General features: G+C 46.1%; 1 protein-coding gene across 4 annotated transcripts in view; it reads left to right on the forward strand.

The window, feature by feature from the left end:
• The window catches only part of LOC134949248 (cytochrome P450 2F2-like), a 107567-nt gene that overhangs the window by 45430 nt on the left and 34242 nt on the right, over nt 1–27895 (forward strand). For all 4 annotated transcript variants that reach the window (XM_063937730.1, XM_063937727.1, XM_063937728.1 and 1 more), the window contains 4 exons: nt 14125–14287; nt 16299–16448; nt 18109–18269; nt 18517–18693. In XM_063937730.1, coding sequence (XP_063793800.1) covers nt 14125–14287; nt 16299–16448; nt 18109–18269; nt 18517–18693 — 651 coding nt within the window. The remainder of the gene's footprint in view (nt 1–14124; nt 14288–16298; nt 16449–18108; nt 18270–18516; nt 18694–27895) is intronic.

Genomic DNA, 27895 nt, shown 5'->3' on the forward strand with positions numbered 1-27895 from the left:
AACTGACCCCCTCCCCAGATGTGATAATCTCCCAATTTCTCAATGAAAATAATGTCCCAGAATTGCATGAGGGGCAAAAATAGCTGCTCTGCAGCAGCTTGAGGGGCAGGGAGAGCTACAGCATGTGATGGCCGTCAGTGCCTCCATCTGTCACCTCTACCTGCCCTGTTCCCTACCTAGTCTCTGAGTCCGAGTCAGTGTGCGCCTCCTCCGCTCCTCCTCCTCCTGTTCTGCGGTGCGCTCTCTAACTTTTATGGTGCCTGGAGCTCACGCTCCACCGAAGCCACCCTCGCTACACCCATGCTTATAGATATGCCGCAAACCATCTGTACCTAATGAGTTTAGTTAAAGGAGTTGAGAGGAGGGTGCAGACAAGTTGATGTGTTGGTTGGAGTTTCTATTTGCGATTGTTGAGTGCCGATATTTGAGCGTAAGTCAGTGGCAAATGCAGGATTTCTAGATGGGGGTTTCAAACTGCTTGATGTTAAAGTGCATGTGGCCATGCCATGAAGAGGGCATAATTAGCATGAAGCAGCTATAACATGCATCATACAAAGTGCAATGTACTGTGTGTCATAGTTTAGACATACTGGGGTAAATTTACTAAGGTGGGAGATTTTTAGAACTGGTGATGTTGCCCATGGCAACCAATCAGATTCTACTTACCATTTATCTAGCTGCTTCTAGCAGATAATAGATATAATCTGATTGGTTGCTATGGGCAACATCACCAGTTCTAAAAATCTCCCACCTTAGTAAATTTACCCCACTGTATAAAGGGGCTAGCAATTACAGTAAGCTATTAGATGCGGCAGTTGGTACATCCTAAGTACAAGGAAAACTACAGTGTAATAATAAATATTGCGTATTGTCCACATGTGTAATAAATATGTATCAGAGTTATCCTTTGTGAAATACTTAGTCCAGTAGCGGATCTTGCCACGGGCAAGCAGGACTTTTGCCCGGGGCGCCGCCTTCCGGAGGGCGCTGGCGCCATCCGGAGGGCGCCGCACCGTGGCAAGATCCGCCACTTCTGCCCGCTGTGTCCCCCGTCCGCCTCCGCTGCCCGCTGCCCGGCCCGCTGTGTCCCCGTCTCCTGTGAAGGGAACTAGACGCTACGCGTCTAGTTTCCCTTCGTGGAGAGTACCTTTGCTGAGCGGAGCGCGATGACGTCATCGCGCACCGCACAGCAAGGTCCTCTCCACGAAGGGAACTAGACGCTACGCGTCTAGTTTCCCTTCGTGGAGAGGACCTTTTGCTGTGCGGTGCGCGATGACGTCATCGCGCACCGCTCAGCATTCAAGCGGCGCTAGTAATGTACAGGGGGCGTAACTGACCACGCCCCCTGTATTAGGCCACGCCCCATTTACTGCCCGGGGCGCAGAGCGGCCTTGAACCGGCCCTGACTTAGTCCGTCGGATGATGCTGCATGAAGGGGTTTATCTCACAATCCACTTTGATCCAGTGCCTCAAAAAGAATGAAAAACAAAAAAAGCAATACAAAGGGCGGTATTCAATTCTATTCACCCCCTTCCACACCCTTTCTGTTTCTGCTGATGATCGTTGTATAATCATTTCAGCTTGCTACCCCCGGGGTAGCGAGGGCACCCAACCCTTTAAGTAACTAAACCTGATTACTATGGGCATGATATGAGTGATAACGGGGATCACTTTATAAAGGAGATTGGGCATGATATATAATTTGAATACCGCCCAAAGTGTAGTATTTCTAAATTGATGAGGTACACCCTTTAGAGTTCATATTATCTCATTATATATGGAGACAGAAAGTCCCTTCTTTGCAGCTTTAACCAGATGTGTGGTAAAAAGACAGCGTACCAGACTCACATAAGGTAGGATATATGAATTCTATCAAGGTATCTTTACATCAAGGTCTATCACCACGTGGAGAAGATAAAAGCAGATCACCTTCATATATCTTTTTCACGTTTAGGCAAACATACCATACTAACACAATAAAGTGTAGGTGCAATCATATAGCAGTTTCTTTGTCACTCCTGACATACTGTAGGTTTCCCCTTTTTGTGTGGAGCGATGTCAATATCTCCCAATTGGGGACAAGAAAATGAGTTTATATTGAAATGGAAAACTTGGTTTTACATAATGCAATGTAGGTTATAAAAATTGATCCTGCGACATAATGGATGCCGCATAGCTGCGTGTGCCGATTGCTGGCCAGGAAGTACAGTACCCTTCTTTGATGTCTATTCTCACCCCAAGCACACTAAGCATTCAGTGAGGATTCATCACTTGCCCAAAAAGAGCAGACTGAAGTCCTCTTCAAGTGCCCAGAAGGTCCCCTCTGTGCTCAGAAACTGCCAAGCAATGTGGCATGGGAGGCTGCTGCTGCATCGACAAACCCCTACCCACTGTTGTGCAGCCCTCTTCCAACAAGACTGACTTTTTCTGTGGGTTTCAGATGGTTCCCTTTATGTCTCCACTCACCCCATGCACTTGAGAAATTGCGCATGTCAGACCAGTTAGGTGTACATGAGTGCGAGGCTTACAGATTCTGAGAAATCTTGGAAACATGACCTGTTGGGGTTACTAAAGGATTGGATTTGAAAACCACACAGATGTCAATAGTAGGTACATCCTGCCTGAGCTGAATGCTTTATATCAGATGTGGGCACCAATCCAGAGCATGGGAGCAAGGCATGGGGAGCGGCAGAGGAACCTAGAAAATGCCCTGGACATATATGTACATATTACAGTATTAATAACTAACCCTATAGATGGCCTATAGTAGAGCGCCCCTAACAGTGCATGGTTTACAGATCTCCTAGTTGATGCACACACGTGTATTAATTACCGGCTGACACACTTTAAAAGATCCACCGATGTTGGTGATTATTTTATTTATAATACTGAGGAGATCTTTAAAACATGCAGCTCTAGTAAAATTGTATTATATTCAATTGCTATAGTGGTCATGGTGTGGACTAGAGAGGAGGGTTTCAAGGCAACCAACCCCCCACCTTCCTGCATTTGCCTGTGTAAGTAGTTGTTTCTTAATGGTCTGACTTATTTTTCTGTCATTGTCTTTTTTTTGTCTTTTGTCAGTGTTTCTGTGTGTTTGTGGGGTGTGGGCTGTAGTGGCATTGGAGGAGTGTGTTTGACTTTATTTTTCTCTGTTCTGTGTTGTTAGTTTGAGTTTAGAAAGATGTCAGGGACGGGATCCGGTCTCTAAGTTGACAGTAACTAGGTCGACAATGTCTAGGTCGACCACTATTGGTCGACAGTAACTAGGTGGACAGGGTGTCTAGGTCGACAGGTCAAAAGGTCGACATGAGTTTTTAAAAAAAAAATCTTTTTTTGAACCTTTTCATACTTAACGATCCACGTGGACCATGATTGGAACGGTAATCTGTGCCGAGCGAAGCGGTAGCAGAGCGAGGCACCTTGTCCGAAGCATGGCGAGCGAAGAAAGCCATGCGAGGGGACGTGGTGCACTAAGTGGGGTTCCCGGTCACTCTACGAAGAAAAAGACACCAAAAAAACATAAAAAACCCATGGCGACATTTTGACCTGTCCTCCTAGAACATGTCGACCTAAAGACCCTGTCGACCTAGACACCCTGTCGACCTAGTTACTGTCAACCAATAGTGGTCGACCTAGACATTGTCGACCTAGTTACTGTCGACCTTCAATACCACACCCGTCAGGGACAGAGGTATGTCAGGTGGAGAGTGAGGTGGAGGAGGCAGCAGCCCTGGATCCCCAGGTCAGTGATGGGACAGTGAGGAGCAGCCTACTCAGTGCACCAGGACAATGATGGGCCACAATGTTAAGTTTGTATATGCGGAAAATGTGGCCCTGATGGAGGAAGCGATGAAGCACCACCATCAACTGTTTGGCTGTGAAGGTGCATGCGTCTCCACATGGTGTAAGAATGCTATCTGGCAGAAGGTGGCGGCTACCGTAACTTCGAAGGGGCTTGTCTGCAGGAATGAGGAGACCTGGAAGAAGCGCCTGTCAGACATCAAGCTCTGGCTGAAGAGCAAGATGGCCAAGGAGGAGAAGGTGGCTGACAGACATTATCTGGCTCCCCGAACCAGGCAGACTATCTGGAATATGAGGAACAGCTGAAGATCCTCATCCCTAATTCAGAGCACTAATGTCCGCTACAATGATGAGCCTAAGTGGCCTGTTCAATTAAATTTTTTTAAATTTCTACTTAAAATAACAATTTTGAAAACTTATTTATATGGTGTCATTTTTTTTTTTATGTTTATTCATATTGTGTCTACTGCCTGTTATTTTACTTATACTTTTGTAATTGTCACTTAGGCAACATGTGGATGGCTTTTCATTGTAGTCACTTGCAGGGTTTCTTTGTGTGTTTAAATAATGAATGTGTATAAACAGGTATATTATTATTATTATTATTATTTTTTTGTTTTATTTATAATGTACCTAAACAAAAAAAAAAACCCAACCTTTGGAAATGTACTTTTCTCTTACGTCCTAGATGATGCTGGGGTCCACCTTAGTACCATGGGTATAGACCGGTCCATTAGGAGCCACTGGCACTTTATGAGTTTGAGAGTGTGGTCTGGCTCCTCCCTCTATGTCCCTCCTACCAGACTCAGTTTAGAAAATGTGCCCGGAGGAGCCAGTCACAGCTAGGGGAGCTCCATAGGAGTTCTTTTAGTTTTATTATTTTAAAAAGAGTTTAGGCACAAGGAGGCTGTTGGCAACAGCCTCCCTGCTTCGAGGGACTAAGGGGTGGAGTAGTGTCCACCCTGCGGGGTCTGAGCCACTATCTTTGCTGACAGGACACTGAGCTCCTGAGGGGATTGAACGTTCCCCGTCACAGGGGATCGCTCACCCCAGCAGCATGCCACCACCCTCTTACAGAGCCATAAGATCAGTGGCTAGTTAGTCACCGGCTCCCCTGGCAAGCGGGGAGCTGGTGTGAAGATGGTGGCAACAGGGTATGGAGTGTAGTACTAACTGCGTTCCGGGGCTCAGCGGCATAGGCGTGCGCAGCACATTTTATTAGGGTGTGCACTGCTAGAGGGCGGCCTGTTGGGTGTGGCTAGCACCACCTACTGGCGTGTCTAGCACAACTTTAGAATTAGAGCAAGTGGGAGAAATTAAGAATGCAAAAATAAGGGGGGAGGACTGAATGGGATGGATATGCAGAATCGACCCTGACTAAGTCAATCCCAGAATGCAAGCATTAGCATGTGAACGAGGTTAACATTACTTAGAGCATTTTAACTGGATCAGCATTACAACAGTAAACATGCTGGGTAGGCAGTATGTTTAAAGTGTTACTCTTGATCTGGTTAACATGCTGTAAGTAGCATGATGACAACATACCGGCACCTACATTCTGGGATCGACATAAACTTCACTGTCCATCCTGTAACTACTTCCTGCACACATCTTATCCCTCATACAGCTCTTCTACCTGACACATCTTATACCTGGCGTAGCTCTTCAGCGACACATCTTATCCCTCACACAGCTCTCCCACATTAAATTTCTCCCCGCTCATACAGCTCCCCCTCCCTTACACACCTAATCTCATACACCATACAGTTTATCTTTTCTTATGTGCCCCCTCTTGTGGGTCCCCCCACTTATGCAGCTTATCTCCCCCCTTGTGGCTCTCAGTCCCATCCCACCATGCAGCTCATATCCCCCCTTGTGTCCCCCCCTCCCCTCATGCAGCTCATCTACCCACTTGTGTCTCCCCCTCCCCTCATCTCCCCCCATGCCTCTCTACCTCCCCTCAGGCAGCTCATCTCCCCCATGTGTCTCTACCTCCCCTCATGCAGCTCATCTCCCCCCTTGTGTCTCCCCCACTCCTCATGCAGCTCATATCCCCCCTTGTGTCTCCCCCACCCCTCATGCAGCTCATCTCCCCCTTTGTGTCTCCCCCACCCCTCATGCAGCTCATCTCCCCCCTTGTGTCTCCCCCACCCCTCATGCAGCTTATCTCCCCCTTGTGTCTCCCCCACCCCTCATGCAGCTCATCTCCCCCCTTGTGTCTCCCCCTCCCCTCATGCAGCTCATCTCCCCCCTTGTGTCTTCCCCTCCCCTCATGCAGCGTAATTTTCTTCAATGATGCAGCTCCCCCAATGGAGCTTTCTTACCTATATTTAGAGCTCCTCTGTGCGTGCAGTCCTCCTCCACCCCCTTTTCAGTATCCGCGTAAGCCCTATCATGTCTCACTCTCAGTCCTTTCTAGGCTATGCGGGTCGCGGCTCCTCCTCCCGCGGCAGCATATACAGACGTGTGGCTATGACGTCACTGCATCATCATCGCCAATGTCTGAAGGGGGACAGAGACAGGCGGGGATCTAGGGGAGATCACCGCCGCTGTCTTAGGGTCTAACACTGTCCGCTCGCCACAAATTGATGTGGGAGATGTGGCGGCGGGCCACTTCTTTAATTCAGTGGGCTGCAGCAGCGGACCTGGCGTGTGGGGGGTGCCTGACATTAGGGGGTGCCTATGCGCACCAGGAAGCCCCCGTGCGCACACCTATGCTCACCGGTATATAGTGCGGCACTGTGAGGGGCCCCCTGAGCCAGCGCTTACATCCTACACTGACCAACAAGCCTGTCAGGATCCCAGGATTGCTGCCAGCACTTTTCCTCAGGCCAGTATAATCTTCAGAAGAGCGGGAAGCAGCGCCATGAAAGGGGGCGGAGCTTATCCTCAGAGCGGACCCAGCAGCGCTCAGCGCCATTTTCCTGCCTGCAGAAGCGCTGGCATGGAGAGCTGTCCCTCCAAGTCAACTCCAGCTATCTTGTACGGTACCAGGGGGTTGTGGAAGGGAGGGGGAGGCTGTGTAAAGTCTGTGTAGTCTATTAAGGTACACAGACAGTGCTGGTAGTTTTATTAGTTCTACCTTAAAAAGCGCTGTGTGTTGGTTGGCTCCAATCTCTGTGTCTCTCTGTGGCATACTTGGGGGGGAAACTGTGTATGACATTTTCCTGTATGTGTGTGTGTGTGTGTGTGTGTGTGCGTGCGTGCGTGCGTGTGTGTGTGTGGGTGTTTACTATCTCACATAGCCATGTCTAGGGACTCTGTGTCATGTGCTGTAGAAGAAGTTTCCTCTCAGGAGGGATCCATTCCATGTACACAGGAATGTAATGCTTTGTCTCAGATCCCTATTGTTGAACCTGAGTGATTAACTTCTATCAGACAGAGAGGGAGGGTTTGCAAATCCCACCCCTACATTTCCCTTCAGCACACTAAAAGTTACCTGAAACCATACCTGAACCTATCTGGTAATAGAAATTCAGAGAATTAGTTTACACATGTTTGCAAACACATGTTTAAGCTACTGAGCCACTTCAAGGCTTCTCCGATGTCAGCAGTCCTAACACTACATAATAGCAGTGCCCACATAGGGCCATGTGATTCGTCACAGTAGGCCTCATGATAAAGGCTATTACTAAAACACATCCAGACAGAGAGCTAACTTACCCAGGAGCCACTCCCAGGATCTCCCATTGGCACTACAAGGAACAGCCTGCCTTCCAAATACTGCTCCCATTCAATGCCTCTCGCACACAAGCAGGCAAACAATGGTAGTTGCTCAGTCATTCCTGGAGATTATTATGTATCAGGTGCTGGAAAGGGGGAGTGGTCACTGACAAACAGACAGAGAGGAGGGGGGGTTGCAAATCCCACCCCTACATTTCCCTTCAGCACACTAAAAATTTCCTGTAACCATACCTGAACCTATCTGGTAATAGAAATTCAGAGAATTAGTTTACACATGTTTGGAAACACATATTTAATCTACTGAGCCACTTCAAGGCTTCTCCGATGTCAGCAGTCCTAACACTACATAATAGCAGTGCCCACATAGGGCCATGTAATTTGTCACAGTAGGCCTCATGATAAAGGCTATTACTAAAACACATCCAGACAGAGAGCTAACTTACCCAGGAGCCACCCCCAGGATCTGCCATTGGCACTACAAGGAACAGCATTGTCGCGTGATGTCATGCAGCCACTGCAGCCAACCCCCCCAACGGTCCGGGCATGCCTGCGTTGCCCGGACCGCGTCGCCTTAACGGCGGCCAAATGCCACCGGCCTGCCCCCTCCTGCCCAGCGACTGCCTCTGCCTGTCAATCAGGCTGTCATTTGTCTTGCATGCGCTGGCGCACTCGGCGCATGCACAGTTAAGACCTGATCGTTGCTGTGTAAACACGCACAGCAGCGATAAGGCCTGAATTAGCCCCTATATTTGCATGTTTGCCAGTGTTTTGGAAGTTCATGTTTGTCTTTAGTAAATTTCTGTGTTTGGAAAAATGGCCAAATATGCCCAAGAATGCAATCTTGACCAAACACAATTCTTAGTAAATTTAGCCCTAAAGATAAAACATTTAACAAATGGATTGGAGAGAGGTACAGAAGTGCATACAGCAAGCATGTAAAATTATCCAGATATTTAACCTCTCACACCTTAACAAATTAAGCAAGCATGCAAAAGCCTACAATCGCCTTTTGGGAGGTTGCCCCAAAACCAGTAAGGAGCACATCTGACCTGTAAAAGATTTGTTCAGAAAGAGAGAGTAATACAAGTGTAATGATAACACCCAAAAATACAGAGGTAGATGTATAAAGCAGTGGCTAGTGTGGAGAAGTGTGTCAATGAAGAAGTTGCCCTTGGTAACCAATCAGCTGCTATGTATCATTTTACAGAATGCACTTAATAGATGTTACCTCAAAGCTGACTGGTTGCCATGGGCAACTTTATCACTGGCCCTCTTCTCTATTCTTTTCACTGCTTCATACATCTACCCCACAGTACGGTTAATAACGCTGGCAACTTTTTTTTATAGAACAGAAGGTGGGAGAGTGGTAAACAGGGTTATTATTGATATACTATTGTCTCCACACCTGTAGGGAAGAGGCATTGGGACACTTCCAGTGGGACATCTAGCAGTGTTGAGAATTTAAACGACAAGTTAAAGCCAAGGGTCCTTAATAATCCTTAGCAATAGAGAACTTAGCTGCTTTACAGATCAGGTTAACAATCTTGTCCCAAAATATTTATATATTGGGCAGGACCCTCATATATGTAGGAAGGAACTAGAGATGAGCTAGGAACAGAGTCAGGCTCGGGACTTCTCGCCAGACTCAGATTCCAGAACGAGGCAAAATGTCATCATCCCGCTATCAGATTCTCGCGGGTTTTAGATACCATATAAAGAACTGCGCGTTGCCGCCATTTTCACTCTGGACTTGGAGAGTGAGGGAGACAGACCTCTGTCTGTGGGTGGTGGCATTGGGTGAGGTCAGTGTGTGCTCTTTAGGGGTGCTGTCCAGTGTGCTGTTAGGGGTGCTGTCCTGTCACTGTGGTGTTCTGTGCTGTTAGGGGTGCTGTCCTGTTACTGTGGTGTCCTTTGCTGTTTGGGGTGCTGCAGCTGTACATGGGTGTTGCTGTCCTATCACTGTGGTGTCCTGTGCTGTTAGGGGTGGTGCATCTGTACATGGGTGTTGCTGTCCTGTAACTGTGCTGTACAGGGGCACTGTCCTGTATGCTGTAAAAAATACAGGGGTGTTGTAAAGGTACACTGGCCCTGTCTTATATGCTGTAAAATTACGGGGGTGCTGTGAAAATAAATGTACACTGGCCCTGTCCTTTATGTTGTAAAAATACAGAGGTGCTGTGAAAATAAATGAACACTGGCCCTGTCCTGTATGCTGTAAATATACAGGGGTACTGTGAAAATAAATGTACACTGGCCCTGTCCTGTATGCTGTAAAAATAAAGGGGTGCTGTTGTTAAAATAAAGATACACTGGCCCTGTCTTGTATGCTGTAAAATTACAGGGATATTGTTAAAATACACGGGTGCTGGTTCTGTCCTCTATGCTGTAAAAATACAGGGGTGCTGGCTCTGTCCTGTATGCTGTTAAATATACAGGGGTGTTGTAAAGGTACACTATCCCTGTCTTGCATGCTATAAAATTACAGTGGTGCTGCAAAAATAAAGGTACACTGGCACTTCCTTGCATGCTGTAAAATTACAGGGGTACTGTAAAAATAAATGTACACTGGTTGTGTTCTGTATGCTGTAAAATACTGGGGTGTCATGAAAATAAAGGTACACTTGCCCTGTCCTGTATGCTGTAAAAATACAGGGGTGCTGTTGTTAAAATAAAGGTACACTGGCCCTGTCTTTAATGCTGTAAAATACAGGAGTGCTGTTTTTAAAATAATGTACACAGTCCCTGTCCTGAATGCTGTAAAATACACAGGTGCTGTTGTTAAAATAAATGTACACTGGCTCTGTCCTGTATGCTGAAGAAATACAGGGGTGCTGTGAAAATAAATGTACACTGGCCCTGTCCTGTATGCTGAAAAAATAAAGGGGTTCTGTTGTTACAATAAAGGTACACTGGCCCTGTCCTTTATGCTGTAAAAATACAGGGGTGTTGTGAAAATAAATGTACACTGGCCCTGTCCTATATGCTGTAAAAATACAGGGGTGCTGTGAAAATAAGTGTACACTGGCCCTGTCCTGTATGCTGTAAAAATGCAGGGGTGCAGTTGTTAAAATAAAGGTTCACTGGCCCTGTCTTGTATGCTGTAAAAATTCAGGGGTGCTGTTGTTAAAGTAAAGGTACACTTGCCCTATCCTTTATACTGTAAAAATACAGGGGTGCTGTGAAAATAAATGTACACTGGCCCTGTCCTGTATGCTGTAAAAATACAGGGGTGCTGTGAAAATAAATGTACACTGGCCCTGTCCTGTATGCTGTAAAAATACAGGGGTGCTGTTGTTAAAATAAAGGTACATTGGCCCTGTCCTGTATGTTGCAAAAATACATGGTTGCATTTGCCTTTCTGCTGTGCTGTGTAATTCTCCAGGGGTGCTGCCTATGCGGTATAAGTCAAGGGGTGTTGCTTATCTGCCGTATAAGTCCAGGGGTGCTGCCTATCTGCTGTATAAGTCCAGAGGCACTGCTGTAAAATTTCAGAGGTGCTGCTGTACTTGATCCTAGGTTTAAATTAAAGCCTAGAGCAGAATATGAAACAAGCTTCAACATCACAACCAGATTTGTGAAAACATATAGAAATTGTAATTTTGATGAAGCTTTTTTCCAATAAAGTGGGGAGAGACCACATTTGTGGCCAAAGTCAGTCAGACTCAGAAGAGACAGAATCATAATCCAGCAGAATGTGACATGGCAACATCTCCTACTTCATTTTCTCTGGCAACTGCCAGAGAAAACTATATTTTCCAAACACACCTATGTCTGTCTGCCATATAATTCCAGGGGTGCCCTGTCTGAACCCGCTCATCTCTAGTAGATATATATTCTAGTGTGCACTGTGTAGCCAGCATTAAAGTGAGGTTCTACTCAATTATTTCATGTTAGGGACTCAAATGAATGGCTCCAATTAGTCAACCTTATATTTGATTTATTATTAATGTTCAACGTTTTTGGATTATTTACAAGATGCGCATTTGTTGTAAAGGGCTCTTTTTTCCTTTATTTTGTAAATGTTTTCTCCTTTATAATTGTACAATATAAGGGCTGCATACGGTTGTCGCAAGACCATGCAGTGTTAGAAGAACAGAGTTTCAGTGATCATGCATTGCATCAGATTTCCATTGTACTGTAGCACTAGATGGGCCAGGAGCTCCTGTGAGGCACAAACAGTTACTGAAAAAGGGTCCAGTATGGAGTTGTTACTGTAATGCTGTTGGTGGTACAGAGGTTAGCATTGCTTCCTCCCACAGTCCTACTTGTAATATGAATTGAGTTTTGACTAGAGTGGTAAGCTCCAATAGGGCAGGGGCTGAATACAAAAAAAAATCACTGCACAGTCCTGCTTAGTACTGTGCCGAACCCACCCGAACTCAACTTGCTTGATACGTTGCTGCTGTGGGGGCTCACGAGGGGCTGCTAAAATATCTAAGGGGCTGCTTTATTTAAAAATAAAATATGAATAAAATAAACAAAACACACAGGTATACTCACATGCGTGTAACTGGGACACACAGGTATGCTCACATGTGTGTAACTGGGAGCTGTGAAAAAACGAAAATAAGGCATCTGCCACAAAATATGTTAAAAAAATTGCAATAAAAAAATGGAAAAAAAGAAACCCACAAGATTTTCACAAAATACAGTAAGTCTCCAGACTCTGTGGAGGGGAAAATAACCAATCATGATCCTGTGGTATACACCAGTTTATTTGCATCCCAGCATTAAATCTGAGATTATCTTAATCCCTTAAAATGGAGAAGGGGGTACAAATTCGGAGGCTTTGGCCCCTAGTTTTTCAGTTTGTCCAGTAATGTGGTAATTTTATATTTGCTTGGTTAAACTCCTTTCTGTTCCACACCAATATAGGAGTGGAGGTGAAAGCCTGTGTGTTGTTCCTGTTTGCGTGTGCCTCTATAATTTTTAATCACCTTCTTGACACTGTCCTCTTCCTCTTGCCTTTTCTCATAATGTGAAGTCATCAAATATGGAAGTGGTATGTTTGTAGCTAGCTATGATTCGGAGAACTTGGTGATCTTTTTCCAGGGGGACCACCTGTCACTGAAATGATGAGTTTATTAAACTGTGCATGTCCTGTTTAAGCAAAATAAGGGTGGGTGTGAGGACCCAAGGACAATTCCATCTGGCACCTCTTTTTTTATCTTTGCATTATGTGCTCTTTGGGGCCTAATTTTTAAAACTGCCATCCTGTCTGCCACTGCAGTGCCACTCCTAGATGGGCCAGGTGTTTGTGCCACCCACTTGTGTTGCTTATCTTAGTCATCCAGCTACCTCGGTGCAACCTTTTGGCCTAAAAACAATATTCTGAGGTGTTCAGAATAGACTGGAAATGAGTGGAAATTAATGTTAATGAGGTTAATAATAGTGTAGAATCAATAATACCCCCAAATTCTGTGATTATAGGTGTTTTTATGTTTTGTTTTTTCAAAAAAAATCCAGGTCCAAAACCAAAACCCGAAAGGGTGGTTTTGGCAAAACCAATCCAGATCAAAAACACGAACAGAGATCCAGATCCAAAACCAAAATCTTAAAATCCGAAAAGTTTCTGACGCACATCTCTAGAAGGAACCCAACTTCCTACAGACTTTCTATCAGGTGGATTTAAATATTTTGTGTCATCTTGTGGGGACCAGATACCAATTGTAATATATCTATATATACTAGCATTTTAAATTACCTGCAAAATAATACAAGAACCTTTGAACCTTGCAGAACCTTCGGAGACACAAGAGTGCTATGGTGGACCATGAGTCGTCCTCAGGAGGAGATTTCAAATCAAATGTAGGGGTAGAAAGCTGCTTAGAAGACAGACGTATTTGAGCCAACACTGAAACAGGAACATTAATCAGCCACATTTGAAATAGATATGAGACATGGGAGGATGATCTTCGTATAGCAACTTTACAAACCAACTAGGAGTTTTCTTTAAATAACCACAAATCAGCTTTTATAGCCAAAAGGAATGTAGGATAATTCTCATAGTAGCAAGACACCCAGGTATTGACTCTTGTGGGATCTCCAAGCAAATATATAATTAACACATAATATCGGCATGTGGTAGGGAGGAATGTGAAAAGTCAAGGCCTTAGTATCAGTCTTTAAGGTACCTTTTCAGTCCAGGTTGATGAATTTATATGTGCTCCATCCTAACCAGCCATATCTGATATGATGACTAGCCTTTCAAGGTTATGGTTTGGAAATTTACAAATAAATTCAAGCTAAAGACACAACTAAGATTCTTCAATTGCTAGGGCCTACGCCTTAATAATATATTGTGTATGAACATTTTTGGAACAATTTCTGTAATCCTCTTCCTATTGGGCAGCAATCACTAACAAACGATAGGACAGTTCCTTCATTAAGTGGTGTGAATCATCCTTTTCCATGAGAGGAAATGCAAAGTGGGTCCAACCTATATTTTAATGTGAATTCCAAGCATACTACCTTTGCCACATACTTATATGTCCCTTGCTATAAAAATAGCACTATCTTATAAAACAAAACAACATTTCAGTCCTCACTTTAGGAATTGTGGGTGAAATAAGTGCAAACATTTGAAAGTATCAACATCACTTTGCATTTAACTATTTGTTTTTGTACTCCTCCTAGTTGCATAAAACCTATGGAGACATATTTACTATATATCAAGGGAATCGTCCTTGTGTTGTGCTGTGTGGATATAAAGCAATAAAAGAGACTCTGATTGACAAAGCAGAAGAATTCAGTGGCAGAGCTTATTATCCTTCATTCAGTGACTTTACCAAGGGAGATGGTAAGCACTTGTCCCAGTAGCACATACAGTAATGTGGAGTTCTATCCCTGCTTCTTTCTCATTATTTAAATTATCTTGCATTGTTTATTATAAATGTAGGTATGTAACTGCTGAAAAGTAGGTCTGTCACTACTGAAAATTAAGATTCATAATACTTCAAATACCTCTCTCAAAATATATTGCAATACAGTATGTAGCCTTTGTACTACCAAGTTTAGGTCTTCTGGATCTTGGTACATTTCATATTTTAGACATCCCATAGATTTTATGCAAAAGAACATGGTGGGACCCCTTCTTATATTCTGGGGATACTTCATTTTTGTGGGTATCCTCCAAAAATCCCTCATGATGGTGGTGTAGGCAGGTAGACAATCCTTGTCAAGGGGTCCCTATGAGGGGGGCACCTATTGACTTTGTGTTTGTTATGCTCAGAAAAATACTTGAACTGAACATGTTGTTTACATAAATAAGTAACAGACTTGGACCAGACTGTGACTGGACTGGAGATGCTGGACTAGACTAGAACTGAACTTGAGTTACTGGACCAGGCTGGAAACTGGACTTGGACTGGATTGGGACTGAACTGGAGATACTGGACCAGACTGGAACTAGACTTTGACTGGACTGGGACTGAACTGGAGATACTGGACCAAAGTGGAACCAACTGGATACTGGACCATATTAGAACTAGAAGTGCAGCAGGTGGCATCCCAAAACCCAGGTGGTGGTAAATCTGGTAGCCCAGGCTACAAGCTTATGAACAAGCCCCTCTATGTCTTCTTGCACTGCTACCACCTATAAAATTGCCCCCTCATTCCTCCTCTGATGCAGAACGACCAAACAACTCTGAAGAGTTAGCAGCTATAGCCATGTATAGGGAGAAAGGGTTCTGTTTCTTTTAACTGTCCTGGCCCCGCTTCCATGCACCTTGATGCCATAAAGCTAAGAGTTCTCACTAACCAACAAATCTGATTTCATCCATATGCACTGCTCTGAGGTAGCGGGATGCTAAAGCTGCACAACTGTTGACCCTCCAGACGTTCCCCCACTGACAGGGGGTGCTTTACCTTTGACCCCAGTTCCAAACTGGTTCCGGGATCCCCAGAACCTTGCCAATGGTTCCAGGGTGAAAAACAGCCAGACAATGAGAACTGGGCCTGACCGCAGAGTAAACCCAGGCAGGTTGACTCTGGGCACTGCTTCAGGTAATGGGAGGGCATCAGGTGATAATGGACAGTGCTGGTTGGACAGGATGTGCTCTCATCTGGCCTGTGGGTCCCTCTAGCACAGTTGATTTCCAACAGACACTTTGCAGTCTAGGGTCAGACTACAAACATTCCCAAAGCAGTGTTGAAATGTCCACACTGTCTGGTCGATGGTGGTCTGATAGATGAGAGCCCCCTGCAGAAACCCCAAGACAACATTCTCAGCACCCCCTGCACACTTCCCTGGGGGGAATTCCAGTGTCCACTGGGACACCTCAGGTGGGGATAATGCACCTCAAATTAGCCCCCCTCTGGAAATATGCCAAAATATTAGGATACAGTGCAGCTGAGTGCACAGTGGGTAGGGATCTGGTAAGATCCCTCTGCTGCACAAGCTGCTGTGTATACGGCAGCTTGTGAACACCTTTTGGGGCTGTACACTACCAAGTTCTGAAAAAATGCTTTTTCGGAACTTGATTAATAGAATATATTGTTAATCCACATACAAAAGTATGGGAACTGTGGAAATGATCCGGGGATAATTGTTACCAGGAAGTATCAGTGATCTCTCCTGCATTACTAAGTTAATGAAATGGTCTGTAACTAATTAAAATTGGACATCCTAAGTACAGTACATAGGTAAAAAAAAGTTTTTTAAGTGACAATGAATAGGACCCATAGCCAGGCCGGGCGCTGTGACAGTATGTACTAGTCATATTACAAGTCACTTCAGAGTAAAGAGTAAACCCTTATGATTTAGAGCTAATTACTTCATAAACGTTTCACGGTTTTATTTTGTTTTGCAGATGTGGTGTTCAGCAATGGTGAGAAGTGGAAGGAGCTGAGGAACTTTACCCTGTTAACACTGAGTAATTTCGGGATGGGAAAACATAGCATTGAGGAGCGGATAAAGGAGGAGGCTCTGTATCTCATTGATTTGCTAAGAAACACAAATGGTAATGTACTGTACATGAACACAGACCTGTAAAAGGAAGTCATTTTAATAAACTCATATTGTAAGGTGTGACACAGATGGTAACTGTCATGGCCGTAACTAGGATGGTGCGGAGTGTGCCACCACACACAGAGTAGGGGGGTGCTGTTGTCCGCACTTGTCAATTATCTGTTTTAATCATTTTACCTTGTAGCTTCCCCCCCTTTTTAAGCCCAGCATCTCCTGATCGCCCCTGTGTCCTTCCCCATCCCTTCCATCACTAATACCTATACAACATTCATGAACTTAACTTGAGAGCTCTCTGTTATTCAGTCACACTCTCCTTTATTACATTTCAAGAGTAAAAAGTACAAGTACAGTACCTTCATATAGTTAGAAATCTCATAGTTTCCATACAGGATCAAATATCTAAATGAGTAGGGTGTTTGACTGGAATGCAACAGGTTATGGGTTTGTATCCTGGGTATGGCAGTATATTGAAATGTGTTGTAGCTGAATAACAATGAGCTCTGAAATTATATATGGGTGTGGATCATATGGTCAACCACACTTAGGTCGACAGTCATTAGGTCGACCACTATTGGTCAACAGTGAAGAGGTCGACACCTGAAATAGGTCAACACAGTCATTAGGTTGACATGAACAATGTCAACATGGAAAAAGGTCGACATAAGTTTTTTTTTGTGTCGTTTTCTTCGTAAAGTGACTAGGAACCCCAATTAGTGCACCGTGTCCCCTCGCATGGCTTGCTTCGCTCATCATGCTTCGGGCAAGGAGCCTCACTCTGCTACCGCTACGCTCGGCACAGGTTACTGTTCCCAATCGTAGTCCATGTAGATCGTAAAGTATGAAAAAGTTCAAAAAATGAAAATATTTTTGAAAAACTCATGTCAACCACTTACCATGTCGACCTAGCACATATCGACCTAGTGACCATGTCGACCTATAGACCACGGCGACCTAATGCATGTTGACCGATAGTGGTAGACCTAGAGACCGGATAATATATATATATATATATATATATATATATATGCATGACTGCTGAACAGAGTATACACACACACAGAGATTTAGTCTGTTTTCACCAGTTGGAACTTTATATTTATGGTTGTTTATCCAAGGAATACCTAACCAGCTTATTAGAGAATATTTGGGGATCCAACCAATTCTGTCTGCAGTAATTACTGCACATGGTGGACCTACAAAGCATTGACATCAATAAAATCAGTGTCCAATCACTTTTGTCTACATATTGTAGTATATTTCAAGAGACCATGACAGTATTGGACTGTGGTACAACAGGCCCACAGGTAAAATTAATGGTAGTGAGTGTGACTCACATAATAGTATGCAATGCTGCTCAGATGGAATATAGCAAACTCGTGGAGGGTGTGTGTTCATTTTGTGGATGGGAGGATCCCAGTATTCATCCTTATAGTACATGTTAGTAAATAGACCCCTAAATGGCTACAGTGAAAATCCATCTACATTTATTATATTGCTTCCGTAATACTAAATAACTAAAATTAAAATAGAAAGCCAACTGTACTATCACGAAATACTATCTTTAACACTAATAAAATATACTGTACAGTAAACGTCTGTCCATGAATTTGGTTTTATCATCTCAATATCTTTAATTTTTCTTATCTCTTTAGGTTCACTGATAGATCCCAAACATAAATTACATTGCTCTGTGTCTAACGTCATTTGCTCTGTCCTGTTTGGGAAACGGTTTGATTACAAAGATGAAGAATTCCAAAATCTTATGCATTGCGTCCAGGACAATGTAAAAATTATGTGTAATCCTTGGGGGCTGGTACGTTTTTTCATAATGTCAAAAAGGAAATATTAAAATTGAACAAACAGTATGAAAGGAGTGTAAGAGTAATTACTCAAAATATTAACACAGTGGTTTAAACCAAAACTTAACAATGGAGTGGGGGTGAGTAGATGATGGTGGTTGTATTAATTGAGGAGGGTTGAAAGTTGGGAGGTGGGAAATAGTGCAGTCATGTGATATATCACTCAGGTATACAAATTGAGTTTGTGTCTTATACTCTCAGTTGTACAACATTTACCCGGAGTTCATGAAGTACATACCAGGACCTCATAAGCAACTGATGAAGAATTATACATTTATACTGGACTGCATCAAGAAAAGAGTGGAGAAAAATATGAAGACTTTGGACAGGAATAACCCCAGGGATTATATAGACTGTTTCCTGATCAAAATGGAGAAGGTATTATTCTGGTATTAGATGTCATATCATTGTCTCTTCTGTAACATCATAGCATTACCATACCCAAATTTACAGTTGATGCACATGCATCATACCGGTTTACCCCAAACCTGATTCGTGTTTTAAAAGTTTGACATTTCACTGCCTAAAATTGCAGCAATTTAAAATGTTAATTTACACTAAGACAAGATCTATGGTAGGGGGCGTGGCCTAGCAGTTGAAAGGGACGGACACACTCCAGGGGATCTCCCGCTGCATCCAAGTTTTATAGTGCCTTAATGGCCCCTATCAGCTAGCCTGAGCCCTAGAAACCCCTGCACCAGCCTAGTGCTATCATCTGGTTTCAGTGAGTCTCAGCTGTGGAGCCGAGGGATGGGTCTCTCCATCCCTGCAGGTTGTGGCCATCTCACCTCGTGCAAGCCGGGCTCTCAATTTTCCAGCAACCACCTGGGACACCGCCTGCGCTCAGGACCGGCAACGTTGCTTCCTCCCTGGGTGCCGAAGACTCTGCTCTGACTGTGGCAGACAAGCCTGGTAGCTGTGCAGGAGCATCTGTGTCGGGAGCAGTGCTTAAAGTGGTCCTAGAGAGGTGGTGGAACTCACCCACCCTCCCCAAGGCGCCCATGCAATAAAGTTTTAATAATAAAGCTAAGGTGTGCGCTGCAAAATGTGGGCGTGATCTCAAAAAGAAAGGGGCATGGTCACACAATAGTAATAATGCCCACAGTAGTAGCATCCCATAATACACATAATGCCCATAGCAGTAGCGCCCCTTATACAATGCCCACAGTGGTGGTGCTTCTTATGAAATGTCCACTGTACGTTAGTGCCCACAGTGGTAGTTCCCCTTAAATAGAGCCCATAGTAGTAGTGCCCCTTATGCAATGCCCGCAATAGTAGTGCCCCATGTAGTAATGCGCTTAATGGTAATGCCCCTGTGTAGTATTGCCCCAGTAGTAATGTTGCCTGTAATAATGCCCCCCATCGTTTAGCCCCATGTAGTTTAGCCCCAGTAGTTGTGCCCCCAGTGTTAATGCTCCTGTAGTAATGACCCCAGCAGTTTAGCCCCCAGTTGTTTAGCCCCTGTAGGTTAGCCGTCATGTAGTTTGCCCATTAGTAATGCCCCCAGTAGTTTGCCCACTTGTAGTTTACCACCCAGCAGTAATGCCCCCAGTTGTAATGCCCCCTTCTAGTTTGCCCCCTTGTAGTTTAGCCCCTGTAGTTATGCCCCCAGTAGTTTAGCCCCTGAATTTATGCCCCCTTTTAGTTTGCCCCCTTTTAGTTTAGCATCCAGTAGTAATGCCCCCAAGTAGCAATGCCCCTAATAGTTTAACCCCTGCAGTTATGCCCCCAGTAGTTTACCCCCCTTTAGTTTGCCCCCAAGTAGTAATACCCCTGTAGTTATACCCCCAGTAGTAATGCCCTCCTGTAGTTTGCCCCCGGATTAATGCTCCCAAGTAGTAATGCCCCCAGTAATAATGCCCCGAGTAGTTTAACCCCTGTAGTTGTGCTCCTAGTAGTTTAGCCAACCTGTAGTAATGCCCCTGTAGTTAAACCCCCAGTAGTAATGCCCTCCTATAGTTTGCCCCAAGTAAATAATGCCCTCCTGTAGTTTGCCCCCAGAAGTTAGCCACTGTTAGTAATGACCCCAATAGTTAGCCCCCATTAGTAATGCCCCAGTAGTAAGCCCCCCGTTAGTAATGCCGCCAGTAATTAGCCCCCATGTAGTTTGCCCCCTTGTAGCTTGCGCCCCTTGTAGTTTAGCCCCCAGTAGTAATGCCCCCAAGTAGTAATGCCTCCAAGTAGTAATGCCCCCAGTAGTTTAACCCCTGTAGTTATGCCCCCAGTAGTTTAGCCTCCCTGTAGTTTGCCCCAAGTAGTAATACCCCTGCAGTTATACCCCCAGCAGTAATGCCTTCCTGTAGTTTGCCCCCGTAGTAATGCCCCCAAGTAGTAATGCCCCCAGTAGTTTAACCTCTGTAGTTATGCCCCCAGTAGTTTAGCCAACCTGTAGTAATGCCCCCAAGTAATTATACCCCCAGTAGTAATGCCCTCCTGTAGTTTGCCCCTAGTAGTAATGCCTTCCTGTAGTTTGCCCCCAGTAGTTAGCCCCCATTGGTAATGCCCCAAGTAGTTAGCCTCCGTTAGTAATGCCCCCAGTAGTTAGCCCCCATGTAGTTTGCCCCCATGTAGCTTGTCCACTTGTAGTTTAGCCCCCAGTAGTAATGCCCCCAAGTAGTAATGCCCCAGTAGTTTAACCTCTGTAGTTATGCCCCCAGTAGTTTAGTTCCCGTGTAGTTTGCCCCCCAAGTAGTAATGCACCTGTAGTTATGCCCCCAGTAGTAATGCCCCAGTAGTTATACCCCCAGTGGTAATGCCCCCCTGTAGTTTGACCCCAGTAGTTAGCCCCCATTAATAATGCCCCCAGTAGCTTGCCCACTTGTAGGTTGCCCACAGTAGTTTGCCCACAGTAGTTAACCCCCATTAATAATGCCCCTAGTAGCTTGCCCCCTTGTAGGTTGCCCACAGTAGTTTGCCCACAGTAGTAAAGCCCCCCAGTAGTAACCCCCCCAGTAGTTTTCCCACAGTAGTAAAGCCCTTAAGTAGTAAAGCCCCCAGTCACTGGCGTTTCTATAATGGGTGCAGTGTGTGCGGTGCACATGGGCCCCTGAGTCCAGAGGGGGCCCCCACCGCACACGCTGTACCCATTTTCTGAATACTCACCCCTCCGGAGTCCCGCTGCGTCGTCCACGGCGGTGTTAAAACTCCGTGAAAATAGCCCAGCGGTCATTTTCACGGAGTTCTGCTCATGCGCAGTAGAGAAATCTCAGGGAAAATGGCTGCTGCGTCATTTTCCCGTAGATCTGCGCATGCGCAGTAGAGTCTGAGGGCTCTAGTGCTCAGACTCTCAGCGCTGCCGGCAGAGAGGAGGGGGCCCAAATGGAGGAGGCTGTACCCGGGCCTCCTCCTCTCTTAAAACGCCCCTGCCCCCACTAGATGCGCCGCTACACATACAAAAAAACAAAAAACACCATACTCACCATGCCCCGCTCCCGCGTCCGACTACTGCAGTCCTTCCGGCGTTCGCTCCTCGGCACTATGGGAGAGACGTCATGACGTCTCTCCCATAGCGTACACTGACAGAGCCGGAGCTCAGTAGTGAGCTCCTGCCTCCGGCTGCCCGCTGTGGAGAGGGAGCCGGGCACCTGCTGGTAACACAATCTCAGTGGACACCCAGCATCTTCCAGCGGCGCCGGGCTAACATCGGGTTAGGTGAGCTGGAGGAGGCGGAACTGCATTCCGTCTCCAAGTGGAACTGAAGGAATGCAGTTCCGCCCCGTTCCGGCTCACTTCAACCCCTGGCCGTGAGGAATCAATAGCGCATCACGGAGCACCAGTGAAGTGCCGGAGCTCCATGGGTGGGGGAGCAGTGTGACCATCTTGGAGGGGAGAAGGAGTCCTGCAGAGTCCAGCGGTACCCAACATCACATCTCACCAAGTCCGGAGAAGACCTTAGCGGACACAACAGCCTCTGCATGAGGGTAAGCAGTCAGCTTCCTCTTTCCCCCATTCTGGTCCCAGCACCAGCAGGATAGTTCAGGGCACCCTGTTTCCTGATGTAGCCTCTCTGTCCGGATGGCTTGGCGAACTTGTGGAGGTGGCAGGAAAAAGGCGACACCGTTAATGCCCACGAGTGTACTGCAGATGTTACCCTGAGTGTCTGGACTCCGGAGTGTCCACTCAGCCCTTCCACATGCTGTGCTGCCGGAGTGGGGCCCGCCAGAGGTCCCCATATGGTAGTGCACAGGAGGCAGCCATTCCGACTGAGGTGAGGAGAGTGATGCAGCGGTCCCTCCACACAGTGGGGTGTTACCAGGCTAAGATCTCCCCCTGCCCAAGCAGCAGTGATGGCTCCCTAGCGCCGATAAGCAGATCTTACAGGGCGCTTTACCACCTGAGTGTGATTGAAATTCTGTTAAGGAGGTGCCACACCCCCACAATATTTCTTAAATACCTCACCCAGATCCTGCAACAGTGCAGCAGGCTCTTTACTAAAGCCCAATGGCTGTATTCAGGTAAGCCACAGGATATTGGGGTGATTCCCTCCTGGAATTATCAGCTGTACTTACTGGATGCAGTCAATTTACAGACAATCAAAATACAGATGGTCAAAATACCGACAGCAATTGACCGATGGTCAGAATACCGACATGGTCAAAATACCAACATTTAAAATACAGACCAGGTCAAAATACCGACATGTAAAATGTTGACAGGTCGAAATGTCGACATGAGTTTTTCTTGAGTTTTTCATTGAAACCGACTTGTTCATACTTTACCATCCCAGTGGACCTGGAAGGGGAATATGTGTGCCAAGCGCAGCGAGGCACTGTGCCCGAAGCATGGCGAGCAGACGCGGTACACTTATATGGTGTCCATGTTGACGTATGTCGACATACACACCAAAAAACAATGGAAAACTTGTGTCGGTATATTGACCTTTCGACATTTTACATGTCTGTATTTTGACCTTGTCGGTATTTTAAATGTTGGTATTTTGTCCTTGTCGGGATTTTGACCTTGTCGGGATTTTGACCGTCGATCAATTGCTGTCGGGATTTCGACCATCGGGATTTTGATTGTAGGTATTTCATACCGATCCCGAACGTACACTCTATTACTGGTCCATTATACCATCATTAATGTTTACTCTTCCTAAGGACTCCCAGGCATAGATTAGTCCTAGAGCTCCACCCAGTGGCCTATGCAGTCATTGTTCCAGATATCTCCAGGCTTCATATGAGGAGGTATACGCAGCTGTAACCCTACTTTAAGACTACATTGTCACAGGGAGCTCCTGGAGGATCCTGAACTCCAGGTACGGGGATCTGAGCTGACTCCCTTTTCTCGGCTTCTGACTCTTCGGCTGCAGTGGAGATTGGCTTAAAGGCCTACAAGGGCAGAACTGTGTGCCCGATGTTCTTTCCTAAAGCAGTTTCCATCAAAGGGAGACTTCATGTAATGGATATGTTTTGAACTGCTCTCCACTCTTCACCCGGAACATCTACAGTTTTGCTTATTTATTCCATTCGCACTGTATCTGTTTCAACAAGCTCAAACACAATAACAAGTTGAAAAAGAATGGGCAAAAAGGAATTACGCAACACCTTTCACGACCAACGTCGCTCTATCCTTCAGACTCTCGCCTGGCTTCTCCAGGCAACCTCCCCAGGAGTAGATATGCCATCTGGTGACTCTTTTGCTACCTAAAATGATATTGAGGCGATGATGTCTGATTTGAGAAAAACTCTTGCTACCAACTTCCAGCAATTTTTTGCTGATTTACGTAACGATTTGACTTCTCTCTCTAACCATACTTCACACTGAAATCTAAAGTTGACTCCAACTCCAAAGGTCTACTGGAATTTTCTCAGGATGTCAATTATCTGTATCAAGAAGTGGAATTTCTATGGTGTAAATCCGAAGATCTTGAAAACAGAGAACGACAATGTAATTTTCGAAGCCGGAATATTCCTAAGTCAGTCGCATCCCGTGACCTTGAACCGTATCTGACATGTCTTTTCCAGAAACTGGTTACTGCCCTTAAGGATTAACCTCTACAAATTGAACGGGCTCACAGAGCCATGCCACCAAAACCCAAAGAGGGAGACCCTCCTAGAGATGTGGTGTTGAAATTTCTATCCTTTAGTAAAAGACCAGATATCCAACTCCAGCAGGTTATTGCCTCGCATAGTGTTTGAAGATTCTTAATTTCAAAGCTTCAAAGATTTAGCTCTCTCAACCATTCTTAAGAGAAGCAAGTTGCGCAAAACCACTAGAATTCTCTGTGACAATGGCTACAAATACAAATGGGGATTCCCATTTCGTCTGATAGTGGATGTGAATGGTCGTCCAATGTCGATAAGCTACCTTAATGAAGGGTCTGACCTACTTCATAGACTTCAGCTTTCTTCGACGGAGGTCGATGCCGCCTCTGGTAACTCGATGAGGCCCTGAAGGGGATTACCTAACACGTAACGAGAGGTCCCACTCCACATCATTCTGACTTTTCATTTATGCTATTCTTAGACTGTGGATTTTGGACTCTATGTTTATCTTGTTGACTGTAGCTTATATCAGCTCGGAAACTATACACCATCATCGACCTTCCAGTTGCTTAGCTCTAGTCCAACTATTGTAATGATGCTCGGATGTGGGACCTTCCATAGTTTTCATATTTTCCACATTGTTCCTTTGTCTGGATTTGCTACATAATGTGCATCTTTATTACGGTTATTATGTTATTATATTCCTGTTGCGATGTAGATCATGTTATTTTCATTTCTGTTTATCAATGCATAATGTTTACAGTAACTAATATATTTTGGTTCTGGGTGGATGGTCCCTAGCCTCCTCATGATATACAAACCAGTGGCGTGCGGTAATGTCAGTGGCTGGTTAGGCACTACAGCCATAATGTCCGCCGGATCCTGCCGATGACCCCTACCGCCGCAGAGCCAATGCCCGCTACTGCCTCTGAGCCGATGCCTGCTGCCACCACCAATGGCTTACAAACTTGCCCACCATCAACTGACCCAGCCCTCCGCCACTAATTTGCATCTCAGTCCGATGCCGCCAATGCCTGCTGCCTTCCTGCTCATCATACTTGTGATATATTGTACATTTTTATAGAAAAAAAAATAAAAATTAGTGTTTGGGACTGGGAAGGGAGTGGGAGGAGGACGTGAATGCAATTTTGTTGTCCAGGGCTTCCATTAACTTAATGGAGAAGGGTCTGAATGGGTTAAAAAATGTAAAAAAAAAATGCGTGAGGTCCCCCCTCCTAAGTATAACCGGCCTCGGGCTCTTTGAGCCGGTCCTGGTTGTTTGAATACTGGGAAAAAATTGGACAGGGGCTCACCCCGTATTTAGACAACCAGCACCGGGCTCTTAGACCGGTCCTGGTTTCAAAAATACGGGGGACAAAAGATGTAGGGGTCCCCCATATTTTTAAAACCAGCACCGGGCTCCACTAGCGAGGGACATAATGCCACAACTGGGGGACACATTTATGTAGGTCCCTGCAGCCGTGGCATTTTTCCCCTCAACTAGTAAATCAAGGGGTCCCCCCTCCAGGCACCCAAGGGCCAGGGGTGAAGCCCGAGGCAGTCTCCAGCACCCCTGGACGGTGGGTGCCGGGCTGATAGCCATAAGTGTGTAAAAAAAAGAATATATGTTTTTTTTGTGTGGAACTACAAGGCCCAGCAAGCCTCCCCCGCTTGCTGGCACTTGGAGAACCTCAAGTACCAGCATGCAGGGAAATAACGGGACCACTGGTACCTGTAGTTCTACAACAACAAAAATACCCAAATAAAAACACAACACACACACACACCGTGAAAGTAAAAATTTATTAAAACACACTTACACACTCACACATACTTACCTACATCCCACGCCGGTCACGTCCACTTGTCCAGTAGAGTCCAATAGGGGTACCTGTAAAAAGTAAAATTATACGTACAAACTAAGTAGTCCACAGGAGGAGAGAGAGAGAGAGAGAGAGAGAGAGAGAGAAATGAATGAATATTGGGGGTCATTCCGAGTTGTTCGCTCGCAAGCTGCTTTTAGCAGCTTTGCACACGCTAAGCCGCCGCCTACTGGGAGTGAATCTTAGCATAGTAAAATTTCGAACGAAGATTCTCAAAATTGCGATTACACACCTCTTAGCAGTTTCTGAGTAGCTTCAAACCTACTCGGCATCTGCGATCAGTTCAGTGCTTGTCGTTCCTGGTTTGACATCTCAAACACACCCAGCGTTCGCCCAGACACTCCTCCGTTTCTTCAGCCACTCCCGCGTTTTTCCCAGAAACGGTAGCGTTTTTTCGCACACACCCATAAAACGTCCAGTTTCTGCCCAGAAACACCCACTTCCTGTCAATTACAGTACGATCACCAGAACGAAGAAAAAACCGTGAGTAAAATTCCTAACTGCATAGCAAATTTACTTGGCGCAGTCGCACTGCGGACATTGCGCATGCGCATTCGCGACTAATCGCTCCGTTGCGGAAAAAAAATAACGAGCGAACAACTCGGAATGACCCCCATTATACACTCGCTGACACGGGAAGACGTTAGCACAGACAGGGGAGATTGTTGCTGCTGGCTGGGAGGAGGGAGCAGGTGTCCCTAATAGTTGTGGGCCCAGTAGCTGTGCCCCCAGTAGTTGTGACCCCTCTAGCTGTTCCCCCAGTAGCTTTGCCCCCTGTAGCAGTGCCCCCAGTAGCAGTGCCCCGAGTAGTTGTGACCCCTGTAGTTGTGCCCCCAGTCGCTGTGCCACTTGTAGCTGTGCCCCCTGTAGCTTTGCCCCCAGTAGCTGTGCCGCTTGTGGCTGTGCCCCCAGTAGTTGTGACCCCTGTAGATGTGCCCCGGGGTAGCTGTGCCCCTTGCAGCAGTGCCCTGAGTAGTTGTGCCCCCAGTCGCTGTGGCCCCTGTAGCTTTGCCCCCAGTCACTGTGCCCCCAGTAGCTGTGCCCCCAGTAGTTGTGCCCCCTGTAGCTGTGCCCCCATTCGTTGTGCCCCTTGTAGCTGTGCCCCCTGTAGCTTTGCCCCCAATAGCTGTGCCCCTAGTAGTTGTGACCCCTCTAGCTGTTCCCCCAGTAGCTTTGCCCCTGTAGCAGTGCCCCCAGTAGCAGTGCCCCGAGTAGTTGTGACCCCTGTAGTTGTGCCCCCTGTCGCTGTGCTCCCTGTCGCTGTGCCCCCAGTAGCAGTGCCCCAGTAGTTGTGCCCCCAGTCGCTGTGCTGCCTGTAGCTTTGCCCCCAGTAGCCGTGCCCCTTGTAGCTGTGCCCCCTGTAGCTTTGCCCCTTGTGGCTGTGCCCCCAGTAGTTGTGAACCCTGTAATTGTGCCCCCAGTTGCTGTGCCCCTTGTAGCAGTACCCTGAGTAGTTGTGACCCCTGTAGTTGTGCCCCCAGTTGTTGTGCCCCCTGTAGCTGTGCCCCCTGTAGCTTTGCCCTCAGTAGCTGTGCCCCTTGTGGCTGTGCCCCCAGTAGTTGTGACCCCTGTAATTGTGCCCCTTGTAGCTGTGCCCCCTGTAGCTGTGCCCCTTGTAGTTGTGCCCCCAGTTGCTGTGCCCCTGTAGCTGTTCCTCTTGTAGATGTGCCCCTGTAGTTATGCCCCTTGTAGTTGTGCCCCCAGTTGCTG

Source organism: Pseudophryne corroboree, chromosome 8, assembly GCF_028390025.1.
Source record: "Pseudophryne corroboree isolate aPseCor3 chromosome 8, aPseCor3.hap2, whole genome shotgun sequence".
NCBI lineage: Eukaryota > Metazoa > Chordata > Amphibia > Anura > Myobatrachidae > Pseudophryne > Pseudophryne corroboree.